This window comes from Pelophylax lessonae (genome assembly GCF_965119305.1).
Source record: "Pelophylax lessonae genome assembly, chromosome: 7".
Classification (NCBI taxonomy): Eukaryota; Metazoa; Chordata; class Amphibia; order Anura; family Ranidae; genus Pelophylax; species Pelophylax lessonae.
The window spans coordinates 282,707,667-282,721,222 of record NC_138774.1 but is presented as its reverse complement, the minus strand read 5'-3'; the positions used below and the strand labels follow the sequence as shown (position 1 = coordinate 282,721,222).

Here is a 13,556-nt window from a genome sequence, read left to right as displayed (position 1 = left end):
GCTCTAGCCAAAACTAGAAGAAAAATAATAATTCTAAATAATAGTTATTTATAATTAATCAAATTAATTATTTTAAAAATAGTTATTAAAATAATTTTTAAACATAAAAACAAAATAATATAATATTCAATATTTGAATTGTTGTCTTTTTCTTCTTTTTTGTGTTTTTTTCTTTGTACTTGCCTCAAAAAATCTCTGTACTTGCCCCAATGCCCCCAATCTTTGTACTTGCCCAAAAAAATCCCTTTACCGCTCTAGCTAAAACTAGAAGAAAAATAATAATTCAAAATAATAATTATTTATAATCAAATTAATTATTTTAAAAATAGTTATTAAAACTTAATAACAAAAAAATATATTATTTAAGTATTTGAATTGTTGTCTTTTTCTTCTTTTTTGTGTTTTTTCTTTTTTTTTCTTTGTATTTGCCCCAAAAAAATCTCAAAATAAAATTGAATTAAAAAAAAAAAAGTATCTGAAAATTATGATATGAAAACAATATATAACATAAAAAATGATTACATTTTATTGTTATTTTAGAAATTGTACAAGGAGAAAATAGTTGTGTGTGTATATATATATATATATATATATATATATATATATATATATACATATATATACATATATATATACATATATATATATATACATATATATATATATATACATATATATATATATACATATATATATATATATATACATATATATATATATATATATATATATATATATATATATATATATATATATATATATATATATATATATATATATATATATATATATATATTATTATACAGGATTTATATAGCGCCAACAGTTTGCGCAGTGCTTTACAATGTGAGGGAAGACAATATAGTTACAATACAATTCAATACAGGAGGAATTTGAGGGCCCTGCTCACTAGAGCTTACAATCTATATATATATATATATATATATATATATACAATGCGCAATTGATGGTAAATAAATCAGTGATCAAATATAAATGTGACACAATAAATACATGATAAATAAATAACAAAAATGAAATAATTATGAATAAATCAAAAAATATATAGATGTATAAATATATTATTGTGAGCACGTATACGTAAAGTATCTTATATATAGATATATATATATATATATATATATATATATTTTTTTTTTTTCTTATATTTTATTACTTTTCTGATAAAGTGTTTGCAAACGTTTATTTTTGTTTATTATTATTATTTTATTTATTTTATTTATTTTTTCTTAGGCTCGGTTCACACTATTGCGATGCGGGAAGGCTGCGAATTCGCAGCCTGTTCCCGCATCGCACACGCACCCCCGGCAGTTCACACTGCCTTATGCGATACGCTGGGGGTGTCAATGTAATCTTAACGACACCCCCAGTTTGATCGCATATCGCAGTGCGATCGTGCAGTTCGCACAGGATCGGATCGCACAAGTGTGAACCGCTGTGCGATCCGATCCTGATGCGGCAGCAAAAATGCCTCCTGTGCGTCTTTGCTGCGGGTGCGATGAGAATTTAGCCATACAAACTGTATGGCTAAACTCGCACCGCACAGCTGATCGCATGTCATGTCGGAGCAGTGCGCTCCGACATGACATGCGAACCCGGCACACGCAGTAGTGTGAACCGGGTCTTATACTTTATTGCTTTTCTGATAAAGTGTTTGCAAACGTTTATTTATTTATTGTTGTTTATTATTATTATTATTTTTTTTTTTTTTTTTTTTTTACATAATTAACACAAAAGCTACTAATAAGGAAAAAAAAGGGCTGCTGGTTCCTATAGAAAGACAATCGTACGCCCGGAAGCCATTGGACGCATATTTGCATATTTTATGGTACAATTTCCAATTAGATCGGATGTGCGTTCTCACCTATGTATAAATGAAGTCGTTAATTATCAAGGAATCCTAATGAGTTATAATGAAGCCATGTGCTGTTACAGCTTTAAACGGGTGGGAAAATAAAAGAACTGTTTAGCATACTTAGCTGTTTGTAAATGAGGTGGAAACAAAATGTCCTTAATATAATGGGCTGCAGTGTTTGTAGCGTAGTCAGGATTTTAGCAGTGATAATAACCACTTCCAGCATCAGTTTATAGTGACACATAAAGTAACAAAAAAAAAACATGTTAAAAAAAAAAATCAGCTTTTGCTGCAAAAATCACCTTCAATGCAAAGCTTGGCCCCTCCCACAGTAATTCATTTCTGACACTAGGTGGCACCAGTCTCCCACTTCCTATGAGCGCAGGCTGTCATGGACCCGCCCCCTGGGCTCAGAATACTAGTCTGTCTGTACACCCCCATTACAGTGCCCCTCTATTACAGAGTCCCCCATCATATAAACCCCCATTACAGTGCCCCTCTATTACAGAGTCCCCCCATCATATAAACCCCCATTACAGTGCCCCTCTATTACAGAGTCCCCCCCATCATATAAACCCCCATTACAGTGTCCCTCTATTACAGAGTCCCCCCCATCATATAAACCCCCATTACAGTGTCCCTCCATTACAGAGTCCCCCCATCATATAACCCCCCATTACAGTGCCCCTCTATTACAGAGTCCCCCCCCATCATATAAACCCCCATTAGTGCCCCTCTATTACAGAGTCCCCCCATCATATAAACCCCAATTACAGTGCCCCTCTATTACAGAGTCCCCTCATCATATAAACCCCCATTACAGTGCCCCTCTATTACAGAGTCCCCCCCATCATATAAACCCCCATTACAGTGCCCCTCTATTACAGAGTCCCCCCATCATATCAACCCCCATTACAGTGTCCCTCCATTACAGAGTCCCCCCATCATATAACCCCCCCATTACAGTGCCCCTCTATTACAGAGTCCCCCCATCATATAAACCCCCATTACAGTGCCCCTCCATTACAGAGTCCCCTCATCATATAAACCCCCATTACAGTGTCCCTCTATTACAGAGTCCCCCCCATCATATAAACCCCCATTACAGTGCCCCTCTATTACAGAGTCCCCCCATCATATAAACCCCCATTACAGTGTCCCTCCATTACAGAGTCCCCCCATCATATAACCCCCCATTACAGTGCCCCTCTATTACAGAGTCCCCCCCATCATATAAACCCCCATTAGTGCCCCTCTATTACAGAGTCCCCCCATCATATAAACCCCAATTACAGTGCCCCTCTATTACAGAGTCCCCCCATCATATAAACCCCCATTACAGTGCCCCTCTATTACAGAGTCTCCCATCATATAAACCCCCATTACAGTGCCCCTCTATTACAGATTCCCCCCATCATATAAACCCCCATTAGTGCCCCTCTATTACAGAGTCCCCCCCATCATATAAACCCCCATTACAGTGCCCCTCTATTACAGAGTCCCCCCATCATATAAACCCCCATTACAGTGTCCCTCCATTACAGAGTCCCCCCATCATATAACCCCCCATTACAGTGCCCCTCTATTACAGAGTCCCCCCATCATATAACCCCCATTACAGTGCCCCTCTATTCAGAGTCCCCCCCATCATATAAACCCCCATTACAGTGTCCCTCTATTACAGAGTCCCCCCATCATATAAACCCCCATTACAGTGCCCCTCTATTACAGAGTCCCCCCATCATATAAACCCCCATTACAGTGTCCCTCCATTACAGAGTCCCCCCATCATATAACCCCCCCATTACAGTGCCCCTCTATTACAGAGTCCCCCCATCATATAACCCCCATTACAGTGTCCCTCTATTACAGAGTCCCCCCATCATATAACCCCCATTACAGTGCCCCTCTATTCAGAGTCCCCCCCCATCATATAAACCCCCATTACAGTGTCCCTCTATTACAGAGTCCCCCCATCATATAAACCCCCATTACAGTGTCCCTCCATTAGAGTCCCCTCATCATATAAACCCCCATTACAGTGCCCCTCTATTACAGAGTCCCCCAATCATATAAACCCCCATTACAGTGCCCCTCTATTAGAGTCCCCCCATCATATAAACCCCCATTACAGTGCCCCTCTATTACAGAGTCCCCCCATCATATAAACCCCCATTACAGTGTCCCTCCATTACAGAGTCCCCCCATCATATAAACCCCCATTACAGTGCCCCTCTATTACAGAGTCCCCCCATCATATAAACCCCCATTACAGTGTCCCTCCATTACAGAGTCCCCCCATCATATAAACCCCCATTACAGTGCCCCTCTATTACAGAGTCCCCCCATCATATAAACCCCCATTACAGTGCCCCTCTATTACAGAGTCCCCCCATCATATAACCCCCATTACAGTGCCCCTCTATTACAGAGTCCCCCATCATATAAACCCCCATTACAGTGCCCCTCTATTACAGAGTCCCCCCATCATATAAACCCCCAGTACAGAGTTCCCCCATTACAGTGCCCCTCTATTACAGAGTCCCCCCCCCCCATGATTTTTCTATAGTATATATGAGATCCTGAAGAGGAACCCCCCATGGATGTTGCTGGACTGTATACCAGCAGAGTATTGCTATCACTGTGTATACTGTCTGTAAATGTGGCATGTCCCGTATCTTCTGTCACAATTGTTCTCCCTCCAGGTTGTATATCCGTTGACCATGAACTAGGTCCTCCCCTGTATGGGAGTCTCACAAAACCAGATGTTGTTTGGCTATTTTCCCTCCAGATCGAATGTTATTCATTCATACAGTATAGAGTGAATCAGGATAATACCACACTATGGCCGCTAGATGGTGCTGATGAGCATAGGAAATAAATACTTATTTACTATCATCCTGCGTTCCATCTAATGGCCATCACTCAGTATTTTCCTGATTTACTCTATGCTGTATGAATGAATAACATTAAATCTGCACTAGTAGCATTAAAATATGACTGTTTTGCACAGAACAAATGTACGTACAGTTTTACAGCTCTGCAAATTTTTTATTTTTAAATAAAGACACCCCTATGTTCACCAGCTCTAGTGGCCATAGTGCGGTATTTTCCTGATTTGCTCTATTCTGTATGAACGAATAACATTCGACCTGGAGACAAAATAAACTAAAAACATTTGTTTTTGCACCCATTCACACAGAACGAACCTACGTGCAGCTTTCCAGGACACCCCTAAGTGGGCTTTGTGTATTTTTTTCCAGATCTGTGCAGTAATCCAGTGTGAAAATTCCTCCTAGGCAGTATTATCCATTCTGCACCTTCATCTCGTCTGATCCCAATAGAGACACAATTTTTGGTGTGCCGGCCATTTCTTTTCCTGTGATAAAGACCGCTCACTGCTGCTCTCTCTCCTTGTGCAGGGAGACTGGTCCTGTCTCCGCCCACTCCTGTAGTTTTCTGTAGGCAGCCTGTAGTGGGTGGAGCCTGCTGCTGCCCTCCCACAGCTCTGCTGTCTCCTTGTGCAGGGTGATTGGTCTTGTTAATGCCCCCTCCTGTAGTGGGGGGAGCCTGCTAAACCCCTCCCACAGCTTTGATATCTCCTTGTGCAGGGTGATTGGTCTTGTTAACACCCCCTCCTGTAGTGGGGGGGAGCCTGCTGAGCCCCTCCCACAGCTCTGATGTCTCCTTGTGCAGGGTGATTGGTCTTGTTAATGCCCCCTCCTGTAGTGGGGGGAGCCTGCTGTGCCCCTCCCACAGCTCTGATGTCTCCTTGTGCAGGGTGATTGGTCTTGTTAACGCCCCCTCCTGTAGTGGGGGGAGCCTGCTGAGCCCCTCCCACAGCTCTGCTGTCTTCTTGTGCAGGGTGATTGGTCTTGTTAACGCCCCCTCCTGTAGTTTTCTGTAGTGGGTGGAGACTGCTGAGCCCCTCTTACAACTCTGCTGTCTCCTTGCGCAGAGTGATTGGTCTTGGTAACGCCCCCTCTTTTAGTTTTCTGTAGTGGGTGGAGCCTGATCAGCCCCTCCCACAGCTCTGCTGTCTCCTTGCACAGGGTGACTGGGCTTGTTAACGCCCCCTCCTGTAGTGGGTGGCGCCTGCTAAGCCCTTTTTACAGCTCTGCTGTCTCCTTGCCCAGAGTGATTGGTCTTGGTAACGCCCCCTCTTGTAGTTTTCTGTAGTGGGTGGACCCTAATCAGCCCCTCCCACAACTCTGCTGTCTCCTTGTGAAGGGTGGTTGGCCTTGGTAACGCCCCCTCCTGTCCTTTTCTGTAGAGGGTGGAGCCTGCTGCGCCCCTCCCACAGCTCTGATGTCTCCTTGTGCAGGGTGATTGGGCTTAACGCCCCCTCCTGTAGTGGGTGGAGCCTGCTGAGCCCCTCCCACAGCTCTGCTCTCTCCTTTTGCAGGGTGATCGGTCTTGTCAACGCCCCCCTCCTGCAGTTTTCTGTAGTAGGTGGAGCCTGCTGAGCCCCTCCCACAGCTCAGCTCTCTACTTGCGCAGAGTGATTGGTCTTGTTAACGCCCCCTCTTGTAGTTTTCTGTAGTGGGTGGAGCCTGCTGGGGCAGTCACTGCCCCTCTCTCTCCTTGTGCAGGGTTACTGGTCTTGTGTCCGCCCCCTCTTGTAGTTTCTTGTAGAGGATGGGGCTTGCTGAGCCCCTCCCACAGCTCTGCTCTCTGCGCAGCCTATGTGTATCACAGTGCATGGCTACTTTTACAAGGTAATAGCTGGGTTTGGAAAGACGTTTATAAAACGTATTTATATCCTTTGCGGCTATTAAGGAAGATATTTAAATTAAAAAAATAATGAATTGCAATGCAACCGGCTCATGATTATTATTTTGCTACCAATTGCAGCTTCCCCTTCTATATCATATCCTGAGCCGCATTCTATATCCGGATAATGTGAGAGATCAGAGCGTATTGGAAAGAGGGCTGTGAGAGGGATTTATCACACTGGAGGAAAAGGCTACGTTATGTGAAGGAAGGAAACATAGGGAGGGGGGAAACAATAGTTAGAGAGAGACGTTTAATAAAATAGCGAGTTCCTGCTGCCTTCCTCTCCTCCCCCCCCCCAACATGTTCTCTCCCCGCCACTGAAATATCCCTCCAGCAGGACCAGCGATCAGAGAGCGTCCCTTCCTCTCCGCATCTGAATGCAGCTCATGTCTGCGCTCCATCCGCGGCCTGCGACTACAGGAGACGCCACCGGATCGCTCATTGGAGGATGGATACAAAGTAACACCATGGAAGGATAACGGGAGGACCGACATCCATAGATCCACCGTTCCCTCCCGCCATCTGCCCAATCACTCATCACTCTCTATCTATCTATCTATCTATCTATCTATCTATCTATCTATCTATCTATCTATCTATCTATCTATCTATCTATCTATCTATCTATCTATCTATCTATCTATCTATCTATCTATCTATCTATCTATCTATCTATCTATCTATCTATCTATCCATAGATCCACCGTTCCCTCCCGCCATCTGCCCAATCAGTCCCCATCTATCTATCTATCTATCTATCTATCTATCTATCTATCTATCTATCTATCTATCCATCCATCCATAGCGCCGTGTGCTGCGGTGGGGGGGATGCCAGTACAGGCAGCTGTCCTTCCCGGTACAGTCCTCGGTTTTTGGGAATCTGCATATGAAAGTTTGGAAGGAGAAATAAAAGGAGACGGAGTTGTGTGAGGACGGCGGAATTTCTAGGAGAGGGCGGATCGGATGTTATAGGGGTCTCCCGGGATGGAGAAAATGCTGATAAATCTCTCACGGGGCAAAGGTAAGAGGGAGCTTCCCATAGAAGGAAGGTAAGAGGGAGCTTCCCATAGAAGGAAAAGAATCCGTCTATTATTTCTATAACGTGTTTTATTGTTTATCTATCTATCATTATCTATCATGTGTATCAATCTTTCTATCAGTTTACTTTCTTTATCGAGAAATTCATACAGATACATTTAAATGATAGAAAGATTGATACATGTGATAGATAGATAGATAGATAGATAGATAGATAGATAGATAGATAGATAGATAGATAGATAGATAGATAGATAGATAGATAGATAGATAGATAGATAGATAGATAGATAGATAGATAGATAGATAGATAGATAGATAGATAGATAGATAGATAGATAGATAGATAGATAGATAGATAGATAGATAGATAGATAGATAGATAGATAGATAGATAGATAGATAGATAGATAGATAGATAGATAGATAGATAGATAGATAGATAGATAGATAGATAGATAGATAGATAGATAGATAGATAGATAGATAGATAGATAGATAGATAGATAGATAGATAGATAGATAGATAGATAGATAGATAGATAGATAGATAGATAGATAGATAGATAGATAGATAGATAGATAGATAGATAGATAGATAGATAGATAGATAGATAGATAGATAGATAGATAGATAGATAGATATCAATCTATTTTTTATTTGTATCAATCTTTCTTTCATTTAACTTTCTTTCTATCTGTATGAATCTCGTTAACTGATTGAAATATTGATACAGATAAAAAAAAAATAGATAGATAGATAGAGATAGTAAATTTATCTATCTATCTGTCTGTCTATCTATCTATTTTTTATCTATATTATTCTTTCTGTCATTTAACTTTCTATCTGTAAAAATTTTGTGATAAAAAAAGATAGATACATAGATAATCATTTACTATCTATCTATCTATCTATCTATCTATCTATCTATCTATCTATCTATCTATCTATCTATCTATCTGTCTATCTGTCTATCTGTCTATCTGTCTATCTGTCTATCTGTCTATCTGTCTGTCTGTCTGTCTGTCTGTCGGTCTGTCGGTCTGTCGGTCTGTCGGTCTGTCGGTCTGTCTATCTATCTATCTATCTATCTGTCTGTCGGTCTATCTATCTATCTGTCTATCTGTCTATCTATCTATCTGTCTGTCTGTCTGTCTATCCAGTGGCGTAGCGTGGGTTGTCAGCACCCGGGGCAAGGCAAGTAATTTGCGCCCCCTAACCCGCGGGATTTTAGCACTCGAGTCTCTTCCACAAGATTAGTTAGAGAAACCCTTACCCCCTAAGCACATGTATTGTTTGTTATGAAAATACTGATGTAATTACTAATTAAAGTAAAATGCATCTAAATACCAGCTTGAATGACCAGCGTGCCCCCTTTCAATGCAGAATGACCAGCGTGCCCCCATTCAATGCAGAGAGACCAGCGTGCCCCCTTTCAATGCAGAGTGACCAGCGTGCCCCCATTCAATGCAGAAAGACCAGCGTGCCCCCTTTCAATGCAGAGTGACCAGCGTGCCCCCTTTCAATGCAGATTGACCAGCGTGTCCCCTTTCAATGCAGAGTGACCAGCGTGCCCCCTTTCAATGCAGATTGACCAGCGTGCCCCCCTTCAACGCAGAGAGATCATTGTGCCCCCTTTCAATGCAGACAGACCAGCGTGCCCCCTTTCAATGCAGAATGACCAGCGTGCCCCCTTTCAATGCAGAGAGACCAGCATGCCCCCTTTCAATGCAGAATGACCAGCGTGCCCCCCTTCAATGCAGAGAGACCAGCATGCCCCCTTTCAATGCAGAATGACCAGCGTGCCCCCCTTCAATGCAGAGAGACCAGCATGCCCCCTTTCAATGCAGAATGACCAGCGTGCCCCCCTTCAATGCAGAGAGATCATCGTGCCCCCTTTCAATGCAGAGAGACCAGCGTGCCCCCTTTCAATGCAGAATGACCAGCGTGCCCCCTTTCAATGCAGAATGACCAGCGTGCCCTCTTTCAATGCAGAGAGACCAGCGTGCCCCCTTTCAATGCAGAATGACCAGCGTGCCCCCCTTCAATGCAGAGAGATCATCGTGCCCCCTTTCAATGCAGACAGACCAGCGTGCCCCCTTCAATGCAGAGAGACTTACCTGCAGCGGTGACTTCTCCTCAGTTCCCCGCATCTCCTCGAGTCCTCCCGCCTCCTCCTTCGGCCAATGGCATGCGTTCGTCTTTCGGCCAATCAGGAAGCGGGTCTGGGACCTACTTCCTGATTGGCCAGGAGAAGGATCCGTGTGACAATAGTGAATTTTCATTCGCTATTGTCACACAATGGGTGGGCTCAGGGCGCACTGCTCTGCGCCCCGGGTCCACCCTTTTTTGAAGCCTATTAGAGCCTCTGGCTCTAATCAGGTGATTAAAAAAAAAAAAAACACTCTGTGACAGCTCCAGGCTGCTGACTCACTCGCTGCTAAACTGACTGAGCAGTGAGGAGAGGCGGCATAGGCGGGGCTTGGCTTGCAACGCCACCCCACCCTACACCAATGGACAGGTGAGGCACAGTCCAGCCCCGGTCCGACCCGCCATTTTCAGCCATAGGACGGCCGCGCTGGACATCTGCCAGCCTAAAGATGGAGGCAGCCACAGACAGTGTGTGAACTGTGTATGTCATAGTCAGACAGACAGAGTGACACTGCGGATGCGCCCCCCCCAGATGTTGCGCCCGGTGCGGCCGCCCCCCCCCCCCCCTGCACTTTCCACGCTACGCCACTGTGTCTATCTGTCTGTCTATCTTTATATAATTTAACTTTCTTTCTATCTGCATGAATTTCACAAAAAGGAAAGTTAACTGATAGGTTGATACAGATAAAAAAATAGATAGATAGATAGACAGACTGACTGAATGGATTGTAGATGGATTGATAAAGTTAAATGACTATCTATCTATCTATCTATCTATCTATCTATCTATCTATCTATCTATCTATCTATCTATCTATCTATCTATCTGTCTGTCTGTCTGTCTGTTTATCATTTTTTGTGTGTATCAATCTTTCTATCAGGTAATTTTCTTTATACAGAAATTGATACGGACAGAAAGAAATGTAAACGATAGAAAGATTGATACAGATAAAAAAAAGATAGATAGATAATAGAGAGAAAGAGCAGAGGGTGATCTCAACAGTCTGCTGCTGCTCTTTCACTGTCCAATCAGCAGGCTGGGAAGAAAGGAGACCGCTGTATTCCTTCTACAATCTGATATAAGTAGTGTCATCCATCAGAACGAAGGTACATGCAGCTTTCCAGGACACCCCTAAGTGGGCTTTGTGTATTTTTTCTAGATCTGTGCAGTAATCCAGTGTGAAAATTCCTCCTAGGCAGTATTATCCATTCTGCATCTTCATCTTTCTCGCCTGATCCCAATGGAGACACAATTTTTAGGTGCCTGGCCATTTCTTTTCCTGTAATAAAGACTGCTGCTTTCTCTCCTTGTGCATGGTGACTGGTCTTGTCTCTGCCCCTGCTGTAGTTTCCTGTAGTGGGTGGAGCCTGCCGGGCCCCTCCCACAGCTCAGCTCTCTCTCCTTGTGCAGGGTAATTGGTCTTGTCCCTGCCTCTGCTGTAGTTTTCTATAGCGGGCGGAGCCTGCTGGGTTCCTCCCACAGCTCTGCTCTCTCCTTGTGCAGGGTAATTGGTCTTGTCTCCGCCCCTGCTGTAGTTTCCTGTAGTGGGTGGAGCCTGCCGGGCCCCTCCCACAGCTCAGCTCTCTCTCCTTGTGCAGGGTAATTGGTCTTGTCCCTGCCTCTGCTGTAGTTTTCTATAGCGGGCGGAGCCTGCCGGGCCCCTCCCACAGCTCAGCTCTCTCTCCTTGTGCAGGGTAATTGGTCTTGTCCCTGCCTCTGCTGTAGTTTTCTATAGCGGGCGGAGCCTGCTGGGTTCCTCCCACAGCTCTGCTCTCTCCTTGTGCAGGGTAATTGGTCTTGTCTCCACCCCTACTGTCATTTTCTGTAGTGGGTGGAGCCTGCTGAGTTCCTCCCACATATCTGCTCTCTCTCCTAGTGCAGGGTGACTGGTCTTCTCTCCACCCCCGCTGTCATTTCCTTTAGTAGGTGGAGCCTGCTGGGCCCCTCCCACAGCTCTACTCAGGCTATGTACAGCACAGGGATGATGTTACAGCTACTTTTACAAGGTAATATCTGGGTTTGCAAAGGAAATGGTGCACTCAAAGTGGATTTTTTTTAGGAATAGATGCTTTAAATGCTAATGTGTTTGGTGAACACCAGTCTACTGGTATCTGTCCTTCTGGAGTCAATGGAAGAAAGCATTCCTTTCAAGCGCAGCGTGTCCCTGCTCTGAACATTCACTGGGATTTCATGGGGGGTGGGGGGAGATAATAATTTTACTGACCTTGTAAGATTAGCTGACCACTGGAATTTTAACTGTCTCAAAAACATCATCAAGATATGTCAAATCAAACGAACATCCGGGGAGAGAACATTCCGGAACAGTTGCGGCATTTGTCATAATTTTATGGTACATATTCTTCCATGACAAATATAGCAGGGAGGAAATACTGGAGTTGTAGCAGTCAGACTTCCGTCAACGCTAGTGCGCAAAATTGCGTGCGTTCCTGCACCAATTAGAAACGCGTTGCCCCTTGGCAGGCACGCGGCGCCCACGCGTCTTGCGCATTCACTCGCACATGCGTGTAGTACCACGCGGTCTGGCACAGAGTGATTGTGAAAATGGTGTAGGGATCCTTTTTTTTATTTATTTATTTATTTTTATTTATTTATTTATTTTTTTGCGTTTCTTGTGCATTGGGCTGCCCTAAGTGCCGGTTCACACTAAGGCGACCTGTGAGGCGACCTGGTCGCCTCACAGGTCGCCGCAGGTCGCCTCCCATAGGGAAGCTGCGGACCCGTTCTAATAGGAATGACACAAGTCGCTCCGACCTAGAAAAAGGGTCTGGCGCTTCTTTGGGGCGACCCGGAGGCGACTGCCATAGACTTCAATGTTATGAAGTCTGTGGCGGCCGCTCCGAGGTCGCGATGCGAAGTAGCGTCGCTGCAGTGTGAACCGGCGCTTAGCGTGACGCACAGGAAACACGGGAAAAAAAAAATCGTGCGTTCAGTTGCACCTCCTTGTGTGAACAGAGGCTTCTGGTTAAAGGCCAACTTAAGGCAAAAGAGAGAAAAAAAATAGCCGGCCGCACATTGTATATTTTCGAAGGAACATTTGTATCAAAATTCTCAGTACATTCGATGACCTGACGAATGTTGTTGGAAAGAACTTCAAAAATCCCCTTCGCTTTTCTTTCAATAGTGTTTATTGAATAATTTTACACACAACAAGGAACAAACATACAAAGACAGTATTGTCGAAAATGCCATGTTACAAAGTAGTGAGGTATAACACAACAACAAATGCTATAACGTAAATTGGAACCAAGAGCATAAAACAATATTAGAGTTTTCAAAAAATCCCCTTCACTTTTAACATTCGATTTTGGAGCGAATGGGCTTTCCCAAATGAGAACCGCGTTCTCTGTGTTGTCAGATTTTGTTAGTTCGAGAAAAGAGTTTTTCCATCCCTCTCCTTCGAAATTTTCCCAATTCGAACGCCGATTATGGTTTGAAAATTAAACGAATGTTCTTAACCAACTCTGGACCGGAAGGTTTTCCCCCCTTAATGACCAGGCCCATTTTTTGCGATTTGGCACTGAGTTACTTTAACTGACAATTGCGCGGTCGTGTGGCGCTGTACCCAAATAAAATTGATGTCCTTTTTTCCCACAAACAGAGCTTTCTTTTGGTGGTATTTGATCACATGTGCGATTTTTATTTTTTGCGCTATAAACAAAAAAAGAGCAACAATTCTAAAAAAAAAAAAAAAA

At 43.6% G+C, this 13,556-nt stretch overlaps 1 protein-coding gene across 3 annotated transcripts in view; it reads left to right on the top strand.

Annotated features, from left to right (window-relative positions):
- NHSL2 (NHS like 2) overlaps nucleotides 1–13,556 on the top strand; it is a 182,413-nt gene that overhangs the window by 69,194 nt on the left and 99,663 nt on the right. The window contains exon 1 of one of the 3 annotated variants that reach the window (XM_082263043.1): nucleotides 7,508–7,673. The exons of the other annotated variants lie outside the window; for them this stretch is intronic. Within the exon in view, the coding sequence (XP_082119169.1) occupies nucleotides 7,637–7,673 (37 nt within the window). The 5' untranslated portion in view covers nucleotides 7,508–7,636. Of the gene's footprint in view, nucleotides 1–7,507; nucleotides 7,674–13,556 lie in introns of those variants that run through there. 3 annotated transcript variants of the gene reach the window in all.